A 20,422-nucleotide genomic window follows, 5' to 3' on the forward strand; every position below is an offset into this window, starting at 1 on the left:
GCAAACGAACCCAAAAGAGCCGCTTCCTCCTCCTCCTCCTCCTGCTCCCTTTCTGGGAACCCGCGCGACACAGCTCGAGCGCGCGCCCGTGACAGGTGTTTCCCGGGCTGCCAAGAGGGGGGAAGAGGAGGAGGAGGAGGGAGGGAGGGAGGGAGGCGAAGTGGGAGGGGCTTGCTCTTTGAAGGAGCCCAGAGGGGCGGGGCTAAAGCTGTTGGGTCCCTCCCCCTCCTCCCTCTCCGCTGTGTTGGATTTTTGGGGAGGGGGGGAGAGCGTGCGCGAGAGAGAGAGTGAGTGAGAGTGAGAGGAGCGCGGCTGGTTCATCCGCTGTGCCGCCGCCGGAGGAGTCCCTGGGAGCCGATGGCATTGGCGCTGGGAGGCTTTCCCCGCTCCGTGAGCCGCGGGAGGGGGCAGCAGCAGCAGCAGCTAGGCGACGCTCCGACCCTCCTCCTCCGCCGGGCCGGCTCGGGGCCCTTTCCTTGCTCCGCGAGAAGTGCGCGAGGCGGAGGCGCGCGCCTCGAACTGCGGCGGCAACTTTGGGGAGTTCTTTCCGGGCGTGGGAAAGAGGGCACCTGGGCGCCTGCCTGAGGGGAGCTCCGTCCTCGCGCCGCGGACGCCGCCGCCGCCGCTGCTTTGGAACATGTAACTGGGGAGAGGCGCGCGCGCACACCGAGAGAAGAAACAGAGAGAGAGAGAGAGAGAGAGAGAGAGGTCCTGCTCCTGCTCCATTGCCGTCTCCTTCTCCTCCTCCTCTCCGTCGTGCCCGAAGATGAAGCCGTCCCTTCTCCACCTCCTTCTCCTGGGCTTCCTCGCCGTCGCTGGGACCCTCAGCGCCGCTCAGTCAGGTGCGCCCCGTCTGTATAGCGGTTTTCTCGTCTCTTTCGCGTCCCTTTCCCCCCAAAGGGGAGAAGTTGCCTCGCGCGGCTTTGACCTGCGGCTCTTTTGGTCTCTCTCTCTCTCCCCCCGCCATTATGTTTACTAATGTTTCCTCAACTCAGCAAGAGCTCGCCTTCTAACTCGCAGCGGAGAGGACGATTGCGGTGTTCGTGGCCCCTTCCACACAGCTGTATAGAACCCATATTGAGCTGGATTGTATGGCAGTGTGGACTCGCATAACCCAGTTCAAAGCAGATGTTGATAATATAGGGCCCCATGTTCAGCTTTCGGGGAGGGAAACTCTTCCCTTCTCTCTGGGCCCTACCACACAGCCCTATAACCCAGGGTCCTTCCACACAGCCCTATTTTCCAGAATATCACGGCAGAAAATCTAACAATATTTGCTGAACTGGGTTATCTGAGGGCTCTTCCAGATAGCCCTATATCCCAGAATATCAAAGCAGAAAACCCCACATTATCTGTGGACTCAGATAACCCAGTTCCAAGCAGATATTGTGGGATTTCCTGCCTTGATATTCTGGGTTATATGGCTGTGTGGAAGGACCCTAAGTCCACACTGCCATATAGTCCAGTTCAAAGCAGAAAATGTGGGATTTTATTCAGCTATGTGGAAGGGGCCCCAGTCCAAAGCAGATATGGTGGATTGTCTGCCTTGTTATTCTGGGTTACATGTTTGTGTGGAAGGGGCCTCAAATAATCCAGTTCAGAACAGATATTGTGGATGATCTGCCTTGGTATTATATGGCTTTGTGGAAGGGCCACATGTTCAACCTCTGCCCCTTCTCTCTGGGCCATATAACCCAGCCATGTAACCCAGAATATCAAGGCAGATCATCCCCAATATCTGCTTTGAACTGGGTTGCTGAATAAAACCCCACATTGTCTTCTTTGAACTGAGTTATATGGCAGTGTGGACTCAGATAGTCCAGAACAATCCAGATATTGTGGGATCTCCTGCCTTGATATTCTGGGTTTTATGGCTGTGTGGAAGGGCCCGGGGTCCACACTGCTGTATCATCCTGTTCAATGTGGATTTTATACAGCTGTGTGGAAGGGACCACGGGGGGCCTTCCACACAGCTATATAACGCAGAATATCAAGGTTGATAATCCCCAATATCTGCTTTGAACTGGGTTATCTGAGTCCACACTGCCATCTCATCCTGTTCAATGTGGATTTTATACAGCTGTGTGGAAGGGGCCTCTCTCTTTCCTCCCTTTCTTTGAATAAAAGCGGATGTTTTGGCCGGTGATGGCTTGGCACCTGTGGCTTTGGCGGTTGGTGATGAAGAGCCGCGGGGCTTGGCAGACGGGGAGCCCTGGGAAGGAAGGCGGTGCTGGTGCGGATTCCCGCTTGAAAACCTCACGAGGAGGGCCCAATTCAGCTTCCTCTCACCCCCCCCCGCCCGAAGACCCCTCTTCCTTTCCCAGCATTGCCGCGGGAGATTTCCTATCTTTCCCCAAAAATATTTTCCCGTGGAAATCAAGGAAGCTGAACTCTGGAGGGACGGGCTGCAGGCGTAGCTGCTGCCGGCGCTGAATATCAATGGGGAAGGGGGGACGGGGGTTACTATCACATTTACTATTACCTCCCTCCCCGCCAAGGGCTCTTTTTCCTTCCCTTGCGGTGTTTCCCCGAGTTATTGACGTCCTGAAGCTTTCTCCAGCTCTCAAGCTTGATTTCGGGGCGGGAGAAGAGGGGAGGAAGGGGAGATTCCCGGCCGCCTCCAGCAAGAGAAGTTGGGGACACTTTGCCTCGGTCTCCGGCTCTCGCTCATGGGCTGCTTGAGCGAGATGCCTTGCCAATCTGACCCATCTGAACTCGTGGGGGTAACACAAAAAGGGGCTCCGGGCTGAGTCCAAGGCAGCAGGGGAGGGAAAGCATGGAAATAAGAGCTGTCTCCATTTGGCAAGCGCCCTCTCCTCTTCTCTATGGGAGATCCCAGCCACTCCAGTTGTTTTGCAGAGCAGGGATTTCCTCTTTCGCCATCAAAGGCGCCCCTCTCTTCCGTTGTAATATCCGCAGCATCATTGGCGCGTAAAGCCGGCTGCCCCGCGCAACAACCTTCATCCCGAGTCGCTGCTTCGTTTCCCGCTGATTCTCACTTCGGGCTCTGATTCCGGAGTTGTTGCTCTGGACTCCAGAGAAGGCGAGGAAAGGTGGCCCACATGAGTCCTGAGGGTTTCCCTTCTTTTCTCCATGCCCCTTTCCACATAGCTGACTTAAAAAACCACATTATCTGCTTTGAACTGGGATATATGGCAGTGTGGACTCAGATAACACAGTTCAAAGCAGATATTGTGGAACTTTCTACCTTGATATTCAGGATTATATGGCTGTGTGGAAGGCCCCTCAGTCTTCTCCTGGCCTTGGCTTTGCTTTTCCCCTTCACTTTTGTCTTCCCTGCTTTGATTTGGAAAGGGGATACCTCTGGTGGGATTTACACTGCCATATAACCCCCTTTCAGAATGAAGAAGAGTTTACACTGCCATATAACCCCCTTTCAGAATGAAGAAGAGTTTACACTGCCATATAACCCAGTTCAATGCAGTTAATCTGCGTTGGGAAACTGGCAGTGTAGGGCCATTCCACAGAGTCCCATACCCCAGAATATCAAGGCAGAAAACCCCACAATATCTGCTTTGAACTGGGTTATCTGAGTACACACATATCTCAATTCAAAGCAGATAATGTGGGATTTTCTGCCTTGATATTCTGGGATATAGAGCTGTGTGGAAGGGCCCCTAGATGGGGCCTCAGAAACCAGGCGGTGAAGACTGACCTCCTTCCTACCTCTGCCACAGGCAGCGCTCACCTGGGCGCATGATCTCTGGAAGTTTGAGGATGAATCCACTGCACCTGTTCACACTCTTTGTGCTCCCTTCCCCTTGCTTTTTTGATTTAAAAACACTTCACATCATGCTACTGATGCCCCTTCCACACAACTGAATAAAATCCCACACTGTCTGCTTTGAACTGGAATATATGGCAGTGTGGACTCAGAAAACCTAGTTCAAAGCAGATATTGTGAGATTTTCTGCCTTGATATTTTGGGTTATATGACTGTGTGGAAGGGCCCTGACATGTGTGGCACTGTCCTGACCTTTGTAGTAAAGGTGGGGTGTCCTCCCCTTGTTTTTACAATGTGGGATACGGGTTTGAAGGAAGACACATTGGGAAGATAGGGACTTTGCTGATAACTATGTAGATAAGCTATTTGCAAGGGCAGTAGTGCCAGGGTATGTGTGTCCTTAGATAAGGAGACCTGAAAAAGCCTGAAGGTGTTTTATTCCATTTTGCTGGACCATTTCTGGGGCCCCATCAATTCCTCCCTATGTGGAATAAAAGCAGAGCAAGTTCAGCTGCAGGAAGAAGAAACTTGTGTACATGCACAGAAAAGATGGGATGAAATTAAGGTAGTAAAGATGGCTAACAAGGAATTCCTTATTACTCCAAACCTTGCCCATGCCTTCTCCTGCAGGGGCTAATGAAAAGCAGCACTTTGTTTTTTTTTCCAGTATAAAAACAAAGGTTCTCCTGACTACATTTCACTGAAATTGCCCGTGCCTTCATACAGTTCCCCCCATTCGTCTCATCTGCGTTGAACACCTTCCCCATGGATTGTACCTTTCTTGCTCGGGGCCCATTCAACCACAGCAGCCTCTATCAAGCTCCCTGTGTGTGAACCTCCTGGTAAATCTACTCAACAAGGTTTTTCTTCCCCACTTCCCTTCAGCCAGTGGCAGTTTGGAGGAGTTTGTTTTGGTCCAAATGAAAAATTAAGTGTGGATAAGTAAACTGAGCTGCCAGAGGGTGACAAGATGTTGAGTGAATTGCTTTTAGATGAAACAAATTAAGGAAACGAGGGGAGACAATCTGCTTCTTGCATTATTAGACACGGCTTGGAGTTTGAGGAGGGGGGCCGGTGGCATATTTTTGAAATGCTAATTTCTTAAGAAGTCAGAGGAATGCACCTTATTTACTGCTCTGTGTGAACAGCATGGGTAAATTGCTCTCTGTTTCATTTGTGTTTTGTTACAGTAAAAGAAAAGTGGAAGTAAAATTTATTTTGTGTTTATTCCTCTGAAGGAAACAAAAATTCTGCTTGCAATTTTTGTTCTCTTCCCCTCTTGACTAATGTATCGACAGCCTCACATGCTTTGGGCTATGTTCCAAAGGAATGATCTTTCTGGGATGTTTTGTGATTATCAACCTGGTGCAGAAAATATTTAAACCAGATTATTGACTTGACAGGCCCTACAGTATTATAAAAGCAAAATCCATGAAGAAAAATAATTTTTACTGGACCATGTGTGTCTTTCCCTCTTCTACGTGAGTGAAGTGAGGCCGTAAAATGTATCATTTCACCCAATTCCTGGAATTACGGAAATACGATTTCATATTAGATGATGAAGAATATTTTTATAACTGCAAAATTTACACTGTACTTTATTAAACATGATTAGCATGGGGCTGTATTTCATCATGGATCCTTTTGGTCTGGCTAATCTGGTACAAGGGATCACTGCCTGATTCTTTGCCACAGCACACACCATCAAGATGCCATGTATATGTGATTTTGGTGTACTGGACACATTTGATCAGGCATTTGGGTTCACGCAGGTTGTGTTGCATTGTGTAATTTGGATCTCTGCCTAAGGCATTCGGGCAAGCCATTATTTCTCCCTTTTAGATTTCAAGGTGTCTCCAAATATCGTTGAGTAAACCCAGGTAAACTAGAAGTCTGATTGCATGTAAGCCAAAAGCTAGATAAGGATATTGGAACTGAGAAGAAAAAAACACAATCTGAATTAAAGCTCTGTTTACTTTTAAGGCAACAAATGCTGGGAATAAGCAGCAGTATTGCTTTCATTTAATTTTCTATTCTGTCTTGTATATTCTTGTGAGCTTTAATTGTATTTGATGCATTATGCAGAACCAGAATACTTACATTTATTGAAATATACTGTATTTCTCAAGTGGGACTAATCTGTGTTTAAGTCTGGCTTAGTTAAAAGTAAATGTGAGAACCATATTATATTTCAGTAGACAAGGTTATGAAATGAAGTTTTTTGATTTGCAAATACTGTGGTTATTTGGTTCTGTTCTTATACCACCAAGCTTCTTGGCACTTGCGGAAAGAGACAGATAGATAGAGAGAAAGAGAGAAAGAACAAAAATATTTCCTTTTTTGAAATGGTTGTTTTAGGAAAAATCAGGCTAGTATTGTTTTCCTCTTTAAAATTCTATTAGATTATAGCTGTTTTCTTTCCTTTTGAAAATGTTACTGTGGTTCTTTGTCTATTTTTAAGTTACCGTTTCTCTTGTATTTCCTTCTGTTACATTTTTTCCATTGGTAATTCCAGGATATTAATAATTCTACTTATTTTTGCAGAAGCCTTTCTTCTCTCTTAGCCACAGTTGAAATATCATTTCTTATTCCCTCTGTTCCCCTCCTCCTTTGTTCTCTTCTTGCTGGCTAGCCTTCCTTCCCTTATTGACTCTATATTTCTTTTTCTATTCCTCTTTGCTTAGCCACTTTCCCACCACATTCCTTCTCTAGGTATTATTCTTATCATTCTGGTGTTAATTGCCCCAGTCCAGACCTAATTAAACCAGTGAATCTGGAACTGAATAGGGTAACCCTAAATATGTTTACTCAGATGTAAAACCCATGGCAAGGCTACTTTCTGAGTAAATAACCAGGTTACATGTCTCAATTTTAAAAGCTTTTGTGAAGTTATTTCCTTCACCACGTAGACTGAAGTAGCCTGTTCAAATGTGTTGATGCCCTTCTGTCTTCAGAATTCGCAGTGATACTTCCACTGACTGGATCATCTTAATGGCAAGCCCTACAGTATAACATGATTCTGGATTACTGCCTGAACCATTTTCTGTTTACCCATCTCTGATCAACCTGATACGGCTGGCTGAGTGGACAGTTGTAAAGCTATTCTGCTGTCCAGATTTATTCCTGAAAGAAAATAAAATAGCATTGATCCAGGGTCAGATGCATTTTAAAAAAAACTGGTTCTCAAGGTTGAATGTGTCTTCAAAGGGATGCCTTACAGGCCTCTGGGGTATTTTCACTTATGGTCTCTCCTGAATAAAGAAGGAAGAAGCATACTTTTGTTTTAATATATGAAGGTGTATAAAGAGAATTGTTTTAATTATAAATTCTGGCCAATCCAATCTTGACCTTATTCCATGTTGAGTGTATTCCCTGAGAAGTTCACTGTGACAAGCTGCAATCTGCAGTCTGCTTTGCTCCTTCTAGTTCCTGATTCAGTCATATATTTCAGTGAGGATGCTATGGAGTGGATGGCCCTACATAGCACACTGAAATAAATGTACTGGTATATCTACCACAAACGTCAGAGAGCCTACTGCAGGAGGTGTTCAGGATGAAATGTGGGCAGTTTCTGTTGACCTTTTTGAGTTAGATTTAAAGTGTGTGCTTTTAAATCTAGAAAGAACTAGAACTATCTCATAGGCAGGCACAGAATCCACCTGCCTACCTTCTCTCAGGAACTGTGTACTAAAGGGATTTGTGATCCACGTCTTGTCTGGGGTAAATAGGTAGACTGAAGGCTGTACTAGAGAGAAAAAACTTGTCTATTTTAGTAGCTTAGAATGTATAATGTTGGTTTGTCATCTGTAAAGTACAGGATTGTGTTAAATAGTAAGATGTAGAGAGTGTATGAAACCCTTTGTCCCATATTGAGGAATTTGCCCTTCATTTCAGATGTGCTGTAGTTTGAATAGAATCAAATTTCACAAGTTTTAACTAATGGTTTTAGTAACCTGAATTATTTCTTCTTAGTTTGAGATAAAATATTATTTTACTCATGATCCATTGGGAATGTCTTCTGTGTAAACCCCATCAAAATGAACAGGGATTATGCAAGAACACGGAGAGCACTGGTAATGAGAGTGTGACTGGGTAACCTTGGCCAGTAATCCTCTATCAGCTTGACCTGCCTCACACATCTGTTGTGGGGACAGAGGAGCTGGCAAGTCTGTTGCCTTGAACTCATTGTAATAATAAGGGGAAATAAATAAAAATAATAAATGATAAAAGTATGCATTAGCTTGTGTATTAGTAGGCTATCAATGCCTAATGTATCTGTGTATAGTATAGTAGTTGGAGTTTGCAAAACTCGTTAGACCACCAAAGGTTTGACTGTGTAAGCTTGGTCTCTTTTGCAAGGTTCTTGTAAGAATGAAGAGAAGATCAATAGTCATGTACATGCAGATGTAGAAGTTGGAGGAATTTATATATTTATTGTATTTATCTGGTCTCCCTCCCAAGATGGGATTCAAGGCAATAATGACCTTTGAGTTAATTGGAGGAAAAATGAAGATATTAATGTACTTAATTAATAACAAGGTCTACCAGTATTTGGACATTAAGCAGTTGCTAAATGTCCAGGCCCTGGCAGACAGTGATATTAATTAAGTACATTGATAAAGGCACAGATGCAGTGACCACTTGTAAAGTCCTTCAATGGAAGGATAATTTTTTTAGTTGATTCAGGATTTTGTTTACTTTTGAAAGATGCATCACAAGAAATAATAGCTTCTACAAGAATACAATCAAGACTAATTAACAGAATAATATTGCTCTAGTAACTCAACAAGAAGGGAAGACTTGTGACAATTTCATTTTCCTTTCCATGTCTAACAATGGCTTTAAGTTTTTGTCTGACTTCTTATCCATTGTGGAGTTCTGAATTATTTGGAACTCCCTCCTTCAAATGAAATGCTCTAGAAATCTTCTCCCTATTTTGCTATTGTTGGTTCTTTGGGGCCTTATCCTTACGTAAATACGTGTGATCCCACTGATTAATGCATATGATCCACACATTAAGAGTTGACTTTCCATTACATTAACTTTCCTTGAGGCACATTTTTACCAATATACACATTAAACACTACAATGCAAAGTTGATTCAAGTGTACATGGAGTTGCATCAAGATGATTTTCATGAGGTGGTTTACCAAGGTGCAGTCCTAAACTTGCACATCAAGTAAAATACTAAAACAAAAATACCCTACTTAATGTAATCATCACATGTGGAATTGGTTCAGTACTGCTTTATCTGTCAGTGTTCAATGTATGTCTGGACACAGAGAGGAAGAATGATGTAAACCAATAGACAGAAGTAAAAGATGTAGCAAACTATAATTCATCTACAATATCTTCTGATGAAACTCAAAGTCGGGAGATACAGAAGCACAAGGAAGAGCAACGTGTAGAAAAAATGAAAGAATGCCATAGAACAGTGGAAGCCATCATTACTGTGCGAGTAGTACTGCTATATTAAATCAAGTCAGCTTTATTTATATCCTGTCCCATCTCCCTTGGGGACTCGGGGCGGCTTACAACATAGATGGCAGCCATTTGATGCCATAAAAATACACAAATAAAAATACAAATACATAACAAATTAAATACAAATAATTCAATGTATCATAACTAAACATAATAAAATCAATAAAACACATTTCTCAGCAATATTAATCTTGGATAATGCAATTATGGCTAAGCAGATCAATTTTTCCAATGATGGACATTTGATAAGTCCTCAAATGTTTCCCCTAGAAGTTCTGTGATTATTTTTTTCATAAGTTATCAATAGGAAAATCCTTTGGTTCTACATTTTTTTTGAAACTAGAACTTTTTATTTCCAAAAAATAAACCACACTGCAGACATAATGCCATTAAAAAGCAAGTTTACAGCAAAAGCAGTGTTTTCCCTCTTTACTCTGAGTGGGAAAATATTTTACCGTTGTTCCTGAGACCCACAACCTCTCCCCATCACAAAAAAATTCACATGAAAGAGCATAATTCTTAAAAAATGTTCCTTCTTCTGCTTTTGCTGAGCCTTATCCTCATTTTAAATACAAACACTGCGGAGTTGTTAAATAATTGAAGCAGGTTTAACTCTGCATAGTTCGAAGTATCCAGCTGCTCTGTCAAACTGATTGTGGTTAATTTTATTTTTGTGCTTTGTTCTTTCATAACAATGTGCATATCTGATCTGACATATTGCTTGGACTTTGTTTTCTCCAGAAGATGTTTCTCTTTGTGGGGTTTTGTTAAAGGGCTGTATCACCTCTCAGCCTAAGAAACTTTCTTAAGTGCAGTTGATGTTCCCCATCAGCCTCACATTGAATCTGAATTCAAACTGTTTTTGCATTAAATTCATGAACAGTTATGAGCATAGTCTGAATGCTACTTTATAAAATATTTAGACTTGCTTCTGAGTTGTTAAAGCGACAGGGCTGTACTATTCAGAGTGCTACTCTGTTAGGAATGGACATTTGACACTGTGCATAGGCATATATCTTTAGGTTCTTTTTAAAACGTTAACTGATTAATACTATTTAATCCAAGAGGGAACATGGAGTAGGTAAGCACTTGTGGGATGTGTACTGTCAACTGATAGTAATTCTTTACACTGCAGTGAAAAACCCATGCATGCTGCACAGCCTTTTTGGCTTGATACAGTTGAGGTCAAATAACCCAAAAGCAATCGAAGAAAGCAAGGGTTCAATCCAAAGGAGGTTAAGCATGCTTCACTCCCATTGAAATAAGTAGGGATAAAACACTAACTGCCCTTTGCATTCTGTCCTCTGGTCATTGTGCTATATATAGTTTGGTTTGGCAAGAGGAGTAGATCATTTGGAACTCAGCTTTCAAGTCTTTAGAGTGACGCTGTAAAGAAAATATAGTAACTGGTGAGTCAGACATTTCACTGCCTTCAGTTTGACTCAGGTTGCACAAAATTCCTGCAGGGCAGAGATCAAATAATCCACAACAAAAGATGTTGCATTAGGTACTCATAAGGAACAACTGATTTAGAAAACTACAAGTGAGACCACCAAGAAAGCATTGCAATTTGTCATTCTACTCTAAGTCAGCCTTGAAAAGAAGCCTTCAATAGTAGGCTATTAGTATCCCCTTGGCATGATTCCAGGATCCCCTAATGGATATCAAAAGCTGTGGATACTAAATTCTCATTGTATACAGTGGTGTAATAAAATGATTTCCCTTATATAAATTAGTTTTCTGGTTTGCTTTTTGGTAAGACTGTTGGTAATCCTCTCTCCCATATCCCACTTGCCCCTATTAAGTGCCTGGACATCCTGAGGACCAGGAGATGATGTATAAGAGTGACATGCCCATGTTGAAGCCATTATTGGGCTGCTGTGACTGGAAGAAGATTTACTCAACATATTGAAATAAGCAGGGCTTCAGAAGACATGGAGAGCATGTGAATCTCATATAGTATTTCTCATCTTGTTGCAAACCAAACTGGCTATCAAATGATTTTTTTAAATAAAAAGGCCCATCGGTTTATCAGTCTCCACTCTCACCCATCCACCTGTATGAACTGTTGTACAGATTGATCAAGAAAACCTCTGATTATGTGGCCAGGACTACATCCTTCTGTAAAATGTGATAAATCAGTGAGATGGTCCATTTCTCTTGCTTCCTCTCTCCTATCTGTTAGAGTACCCAAAGCTATCTCTGGGTGGTTTCTCCACCCTTCAGAAAATGTTTTTTTGCAATCCATGGATGTCTGCAGCAGGGATGAAAGGAGGAGACAGAAACTGTTCAATTTACATGAACAGCTCTTCATGTTTTGAGAGGAAGGTGAACAAGCCATGAGCAGAGAAACAATGCCAGGAGATAGAGCTGGTACTAAGTGCTTCCAGAGATCAGGGTTGCGGACGAGATACAGCAAAGAATAAGTGTTTAGCATTGATAACTCTGTCCATATTTTAAAACATCATATAAATATCTGCTTTTAGATATAGTGTATAGTGTTCAAAACTCCCCACCTCAAACCAATCGAATCTAACTAAGAAATAACAGCATCTGCTGTCCTCTTGAATTTCTTATAGCTTTTAACTGTATAAACAGAAGCCAGACTTAATAAAAATGTCTTGCAGATGCTTTGAAAACTAAAAAAGAACAACAGCAGTAGCAGCAAACATTTAATGCAAATCAGATTCATGTGATGTTCAGATTTTATGCAGACTGTACAATTCAACTTTTCTTGGCACAATATTTCTGTTTTGTGGGTTTTTGAAGTTTACTTTGCAGAGTAAACTTCATTCTCATCAGATATAGAGGCACTTTTCCAGGACACAATCTCCTCAGGGAATATTTGCTAGATGTATCTGTGTGACAAGTGGTCAAATGTTCATTGCTTCCATTATTCCCTTCCCTGCATAAGACAGGCACCTGAAAACTGAAGGCTCTGCAACTTGACCAAATCCTGAGAAAGAATTAATTGTCCATAAGAAGCTTGTTGTGGCTTAGGTACCAGTATTCACATGGTCAGTGTATATTTGCTTTATGCAAACAGAATATGGCTACAGCTATTAATGTAACTGCACGGAACTAGAATTCAAGAGGTATCAATTTTTATTATGAAGGATTCAATTCAGGGACTTTGAGTATTTGAGGTAAACTGTGGATGTTTAAAATAAACTTTTCATCAGAGAACCCAATGTGTTTTGGAAGTCTGTAGCTACAAACTGGGAAAAGACTATGAAGTTCAGCTTCTTAGAAAAAAGAAGTGGTGTGAGTTAGCCAACATTTTGAAGCCAGGTTTTCAGAGGTTAAAAAGGTGCTTTTTTTTTGCTTTTTTTTTTTTTTAAAAAAAATATGATTTTCCCATTTTGCAGGGGTAAAACACATACTTTAAAGAACACAGTATAAAAACTTTTCCCCCTGTGTATTAAAAAAAAAAGCTACTCAGAAAGGCCCGATCCACTGAAAACCATCTCCCTGCTGCTGAACTGATTGCTGGCATGTACATTCTCTCCCTTCTGCCCTGCCATTGTTCCCAACTATGTGTAACACTTGGATATGCTCAAATATATCTGGCAAGAAAACCTATTTGTGGAAAGCCCTCATTCCTTTATAGGGCCATTAATATGCATAAAAGCAGAGCTGTTGACATGGCCACCATAATGGTTTGTTTGGATTTTTTTTCACAGTGCCCACTGTGTAAATATGTTTAAAGCTGGATAAACAGATATATAGTTTGAAGTAGACAGCACTGTTTAGCTGCTCAACTAGCTACAAATCTGGAAGGGCAATACCTCTTCAGTGGAGTGTGTATTTATCTTACACGTGGACTTAAATGAGCTTAGGAGGATTCAGCTGACGTAATGCATGAGTATCATCTTGCAGCTGGTGTAATAATTTGAACTGTGTTGGTAACCTTGAATCCAGGTTCCCCCCCCTCCCCCCAGTAGAACAAAAGAGAGTTTGATACTTTTATATCACTTCTTCAAGGCTAACTCTTTATGCAACATTGTAGTATTCTTACATATATTGTGGAGATAAAATCATGGAGCTGAAAGATAATTCTCAGGTCATATAGTTCAATAGTGTGCTGATGTAGGAAATAAGATGATACAAAGAATTTTCAAATAGAATGACTAGGGGGTCCTTGTTAAGAGTTGCATGCACTTCTTATATTCCAGTGTGAACTCCTTATATTCTTAATACACTGTATCATCACTGCACTAGGAAGGGGGAAAGGAACTCACATACAGTGGTTACTGTTTAACCTTGCCCTGTCATATAAACCAATGGTTTGGGTACTGAGTGGGTGGAGAGATGAAATTTGCAACTCAGTGGAAAAGTGCATAAAATGTGAGGGGGAAAATATGTAACTTCCTATCTGCTATTGGATTGCAGTCCTGATTATACCTCACCATAGACTAAAGTGGCTGTGGCTAGTGGGAGCTTCAGTTTATCAACATCTGGAGGGCCATACAGAATGTATGATGGTAACATCTGGGCAGAGGAGAAAGAGTGTGGAAGCTTGTGCTATTCATCAGTATAATGTCTATGCTATGTTGGAGATTGAACTCATATCCAGTTGTCTCAGCCATTCTGGCAAGGGTCCTGACAACATAGACTTGTATATGTACACATGTACATACACAAATGCAATGTATCTGCATTGTCTCTAATTCCTGTTTTTGCTTGATATAGATCAGAGGTAGGGAAAGTGCAATGAAGGACCCTGTGTGGTCTCTGAGATCTTGATTTGTGCCTCATGAAGCTTTTCAAAGCCCTCAGATCCCCCCCCTTTTTAAAAAAAGAGTAACTTGCATTCTTTCCATATCTTAAAATCATTGCAAAATGCAGAGGTTTTGGTCCCACAACCCCATATCTTAATAATAATAATAATAATAAAGCCACCCAGAAAAAAATGATCAAGAATTGGTTAAAAATGAAACTGAAAATGACATGACGGGACATCATTCCAGATGTGTTAGATGCACTGGTGTGGCCTTTTGGGTGTGTGGGTGACATATGGTATGTGGTCAAATCTGAGCTACATTTTTGGGGCTACATTTCTCACAATTATCCAGCTAGTATGATCTAATGATATCTTGGTGGGAGATTATTGGAGTTGTAATCCAAAAAAGTGTTGTTTCTAAGATCTGATTAATTTGTAGATGTGTAGTGAACCCATGAAAGGTTGCAATCTCTGAGTATAATTGTGATCACACTCCTTCTCTCTCTGGTTTGTAATGGCAACTTGAAACTAGAACACTGGCTGAGATCCTACATTGGACATATAGCTATGATCATGATGTCATGAATATGCTTACTCCTGATCGACCTACCAAATCCTGTTTTAAAATCTAGATAGCTGTACAGAAGCGGATTTAGGCAGTGCTGGTGAGTGGAGCACTGGGAATGATGCATTCAGCCCTAGCTCCCTCACAGGTGAGGCCGTGTCTACATGGGCCAAATAAAGCAGCCTTATCTTGCAACTGTTGTGTGAAGTCTACAAGATGTACAGCTGGATTCACAGCAGAGGCATTGTTTTCAGAACACTAATCCAGAACAAGCAAAAACAGCTTCCTGGAAATTCTGGAGTGATCCTGATCCTTTTGATCCAATGTCGACCCATCTGATACACCTATCACTGGGTCACCGGCCAGAAACATCTCCTTCACAGAGGCTTGTTGTCAAGGTTGTTTCCGATGATGTCACAAAAGGGCACTCAGCCGTGGGACTAGCAGAAGTGATGTCACTAGCAAGCCCCTATAAGATAACTGTTTTGACGAGTGACACAGGGTTGGTTGTTCAAATTTGTTCTTAGCCTGGTCCATGTCCTAGACACCAAAAGGGCTCCAGGGATGTTCCTGTGTTGCATTGGATAGTTCAATTGCTAAGTGTATGTGTTGCCTGAGGGACAATGTGATGAAGAATTGCTTCAGGACCCCAGTGCAGTAGAACTCTTTCTCTTGGTATGGTTATCTAGATTTAAAGATGGGGTTTGGGGGCATTCATCACAATGGAAATGGTGCTATGCCAATGTGAATATGAAGCAGTTACCAGGTCATTATAACTATTTTACAGAATGCCATCCACTGTGTCCAAATTTTGAAGTGTCTACCATGATTTCTTGATCTGGTATGGTAACCCCCCTTTTTCACTTCTATGATTTCCCCTATTTGGAATTAAGTATTGTGTTTGAATTAAGTATTGGCCGGGATCACAGAGCCTTTGACAACATATTGTGTTTCAGATTACTATTGTGTGCCTTCAATTTTTTCTGAATTATTGCAAACCTATCACTGGGTTTTCTTAGCAAGATTCATTCAGAGAAAGTTTGCTTTTGCTTTCTGATGCATGCTGTCAATTTGTAAAGATCTAACAATTCTTCATAACCCCTTGCAATTAAACTCTAGGGCCAGAGAGCCCTTCTTCACTTCTCTCCATTTTCAGTGGGTCTGAATAGGTGGCAGGCACTAGGCACAGGATTTCAGAATATGGTGGATGGATATGTTTAATGCATTTTGAATAGTGCTGTTTTTCCCACTTGCCTCTCAGGATATTAATGACAAGTAAATGACAACCTTCACCAATTTTCTAACATTTACTATAAAGTACTACATATATTTTTTTAAATGTGATATCTCAATAAATATACTAAATGGCTTGTCTAATAATAGCCTCATTTCCAACAGATGAACATATATTAAAAATTAACTATCCAAATAATTAAAGAAGATGGTCTGAAATGCTGAAGAAATTATTCAAAATGAAGCATTTGTGTATATACATTCATACAAAGATGTCTGTAGATCACTTTACACTAAGATTTCATTTATAACAGAATGTTGTTTTGGGATTTTGCAGGCAAATATAGCACATATTATCTCTCTTTTGAAGGTTAGGGAAGCTCTACTTTCCTTGGGCTCACAACCAAAATAAACTCACATACTCCTCACCCATCAATGAGCTCCCTCATGTTATCCTGGGGTTGGGTCTAGATGGAGGGATTGGAGAGAGAAGAAAATGAAACTGGCTTAGATGGCAAGAAGGATGAGTAACCAACCATCTGCTAGCACCTAATAGAGAGTGAGGGAACTAGGGGCCATTTGACAAGTTGGAACTCAGAAGTTGATAAGACCATTTGATTTCTAATCTGGGCATTTAATTGGTTCTGCCAGGGCCCTATATATTCAAGGTATTGCTGTATCAGCAAGACAGAGTTGTGCATCACTTCTTCTTTTTGGACTATAGATTCCATGTTGAAATCCACACTGTAGTCTGGAATTTGTAGGCCAGAAATAGTGAAACTTCTATGCTCTGCAATAACCAATTATTTACATGCATATGTAAACATAGGATTCTTGGTGTATTTCGGAAAAACCAGGCATTTTCCCATGATGCGACCTGCAAGAGGGAGAACAGCATTGTGAAGCAGATGCCATGAAGCAAAGGCCATCCTCTTTGAGGTTTTCCTACCCTTACTGGATCAAAATGTCCTTAGAATTTGAATTAAAAAGATAGAATGCCGTGAGCTGTGCCAATCACTTTTCAAAGTATTTCCATAGAATTTTTCCTGATACTTTATTTCTTTTCTGTTAATGTGCACTTAGCAAAAAATTACAGATTGATAGTTTTTTTTTTATCTGAAGGGCCTTAAAGAAAACTGGAGCTGGCTCTGCGCCAGAAGAAACCATTTTCTTACATCTTGTAAAGCAACATGTTGCCTGATAGTACTTTTTAATAATATAAAATAATCAATAGCCAGATATTACCAGCCTTTCCTCAAAGGAGTTGTGTTGTTGAACTCCATTTTCTTGAGTCGTCTTCTTGGCAGTTATTCCCAAAGGAAGCTTGCCATTTTTGATCCACCTTGCCAATTTTTTAAAAAACAAAAAAATAACTTGAGATTCCTGTTCATTACTTTAGATTGGGAAAAAAAATCATTGGTAGAGCAAAAATGGCTGTAAATTGAAGTTTCTTGAAAATCCCTAGAGACCAGGATTATTTTTATGTCTTGTATAAAGAGGAGAAAATAAAGGCCACTTGTATTTTGGGGGAGATTTTTTCACTTATCGCAAATGCCGGTATAGTAACATTCTATTGTTGTTGCTAGCATCCCGTTTTGAGCAACTGTTGTTCTTTGCAATGTATTTAATGCACTAAAATGCATCTCCCCTGACTTTGGGCTCAAGCAGTCAGTAGAGGACGTTCTTTTGCAGCTATTAACAAAGTGTGGAGGATGAAAAGAGAATGTTGAGCAAATCCCTGCAGCTGCACAGGATGACAAAATAGCATATGTGGCTGCTTAATGTCTTGAAAGATACATTTTATTATTCTTCCTGCACATACTGTAAATTATTGTTGCCTGAATTAGCACTCCATGAGCAAGAGAAATTGATATACAAACAGGCTGGCATGCAACTAATTTTGTTTAGTAAATTGAGATTTGATACCTGCTATTTCACGCCCACTGCAAGTGCCATCAGCCGCTCATCGCAGGCAGTGTACATATGAAATATCTATGGGATGAATTCTGGCATCCATTGGCAGACCTGAAGCAAGTTCAGTGGAGTTAACAGCCATAACGGAGAACATTTCATATGTAGGAATGAATAGACTTTATATGCACAAAGGCGACTCATTATTCACAATGCCTCCCAACACTTGTCAGCTCTGAGAAAGGAAAGCAGACCTTTCCGGCTGGAGACCCATGGCTGTTTTGGAATTGTCTGTGCTCTAAAACAGAGATGGGTTAACTGGCCAATGCATGCCTCCTCCATGGCCCTTTTATGTTGCCCACAATGGATCCCTTAAAGCATTCTCTCCTGCCCCCCATCAGAAATAGAACCTCTTAAACCTCTCTTCCAAAAGTTGAAGAATGAAAGTAGACTCAAATCCACTTCTTTTTTGTGTGTGTGGGTCTTAAGTCAAAACTGTATTCCACCGTGACTCTCAGAGGTTGGAAATGGTTTTTCCTGAGTTGTCCACCGTCTATGCCTTGATTATAGACATTACTACTAAACAACTGCAATAGCATTCAACAAGGATAGGGAATATCTGTCTATAAGTGTAATCCAGATAATCAGGCATTGGAATCCAGCCTGTGAGGCTTTTCCTGGCTGCCATAAATACACACTGCCCCCATCATTTTGAGTCTTCTTTTCCATTGTTTCTTCTTTGATTGAAGATATTTCAAATAATGACCAAACCATTTTAAATAAGTTCTCTTTCTCTCCTGTTTATACTGTCATGTTTATGCCCTTGCTCCATATTCTGGAGTCCTTTGGAAGTCTCCCTTTTGCTTAGGGGCTTCTTGTGACTCAGCAGAGCTCTGTGCTGCCATCTGGGTCATTGTTGTTGCTGTACAATATCATCCATGGTCAAATATTTGCCTTGGGATTCTGCATGGAAGAGAACACGTGAAAATTTTGAACAATCTTTTTCTTTCTTTAAAGCCACTGGATAGTTTAGCTTTCACCAATTGTCTGGATTGTGGTTTTTTATTTACTTGTTTACTCTTTAATATTTATTCACTTAATTATATGGAATTTTACTTGTTATGTGGAACAAGCTTTATTAAAAGTGTATAGATGTAATTGACACTAGGGGTGAAAAGCATATTCACCAATATTAATTTCCTAACAGAAAAATGAGTTTCCTTTAATTTGGTAAACCAGTTAGGAAGAATAATAAACAATAACTTTTCACAGTTCTCACCCTTATTAATCCAAGACCCTGGCCTCGTCTTATTCAATTGCTGAGTATCTCTGCCCCGTCTGGCACAAATCTGCCCAGGCCATGCAGGTGAATGTAACACTGAATGAAACATGTAGAATAATCACATGATGTCTAATTTTGGTGAATATATGTAAGACTGTACTGTGAATAAAGGTTTTCCCCTGACATTAAGTCTAGTTGTGTCTGACTCTGGAGGTTGATGCTCATCTCCATTTCTAAGCCAAAGACACCTCCAAGGTCATGTGGCCAGCATGACTGCATGGAGTACCCTTATCTTCTCGCCAGAGCGGTACCTATTAATCTACTCACATTTACTTGTTTTTGAACTGCTAGGTTGGCAGAAGCTGAGGCTAACAGCAGGAGCTCACTCCATTCCCTGGATTCAAACTGCCAACGTTTTGGTCAGCAAGTTCAGCAGCTCAACGGTTTAACATGCTGTGCCACTAGGGGCTCTACTTGCTTACTTAATTCTAATCAATTAAGCATTATCCACTTGCTTACTTAAAATTCTAAACAATTAAACATTATTTAGCTTTACTTGAATTTATCATTCTTTGGCTTAATTTTGCATCCAAATCTAGTCTTCATTATTTTACTTTAATTGGAATTGCCGTCTTCAGATATTCTGTTTACTGTCCAAACTATTCCACTTCTAATTATTTTAAAAGTGAGAGAAAGCTCCTAGTGCTTACATTCAATGTAAGCAGTTTTACTTCTTACACCAAATGTAGAAAGATCACATAGGTTTTGTGGACATTTCTACCATAAAGCTAACAAAACCACAGTGAATAAGCATGTCCCTGCTACTTTTAAAAGTATTACAGTTTAGTTTTATAGAACCTAAGATACAATTCTAAATCTAAACTTCTGAATCACACTCCTAAAATAAGGGGGTATTATCTGTTCCCAAAATAGGGGAAATACATAATGAATACTAACATAAGCCCTCTGTAGTTTGTACACTTAGATATTACACTATGCTGACTGATGTTTATATATGGGGCTTAGCTAGAGTCAAGATGAACGAAACTATGATGTTTGTGAGGTGAATTATTTACATTAGGGAATAAGTTGACACTCAACAAATAATAGATTATGATTGCTCAAATGTATTTGGATTAGATGTTGGTTATCATCGTTCCTGATAGCTAAGCAAGGCTTCCCCTGCCAGTAACTTCTTCCTCAAACTAGATTTCCCTGAAGTCAGACCCATCCTACTGATTGAGATTTGAACGGACATTTCAGCACAAGACCCAAACCAAACATCAACTCCATGGCTATTTTGTAACTTGTAGAAGTGACAGTTTTGAACTACAGCCTCCAATGATATTCTAGCCAGCATGGCTACTAGTTAAGCTCAATGTTAAGAGCTGTGGCCTGAAAACTCTTTCCCTGGGCTCTGTGGGTGCTTTTTCCTTCCTTTGGCAAAAGTCTAGAGCAGATGCTGTTGATGGTTGTGTG

At 41.0% G+C, this 20,422-nt stretch overlaps 1 protein-coding gene across 4 annotated transcripts in view; it reads left to right on the forward strand.

Annotated features, from left to right (window-relative positions):
- Positions 1 to 238: 238 nt before the first annotated feature.
- The window catches only part of erbb4 (erb-b2 receptor tyrosine kinase 4), a 1,019,841-nt gene continuing 999,657 nt past the window's right edge, over positions 239 to 20,422 (forward strand). For all 4 annotated transcript variants that reach the window (XM_062969123.1, XM_062969126.1, XM_008113453.3 and 1 more), the window contains exon 1: positions 239 to 842. In XM_062969123.1, the coding sequence (XP_062825193.1) occupies positions 767 to 842 (76 nt within the window). In that variant the 5' untranslated portion in view covers positions 239 to 766. The remainder of the gene's footprint in view (positions 843 to 20,422) is intronic.

This window comes from Anolis carolinensis, chromosome 1, assembly GCF_035594765.1.
Source record: "Anolis carolinensis isolate JA03-04 chromosome 1, rAnoCar3.1.pri, whole genome shotgun sequence".
Lineage (NCBI taxonomy): Eukaryota > Metazoa > Chordata > Lepidosauria > Squamata > Dactyloidae > Anolis > Anolis carolinensis.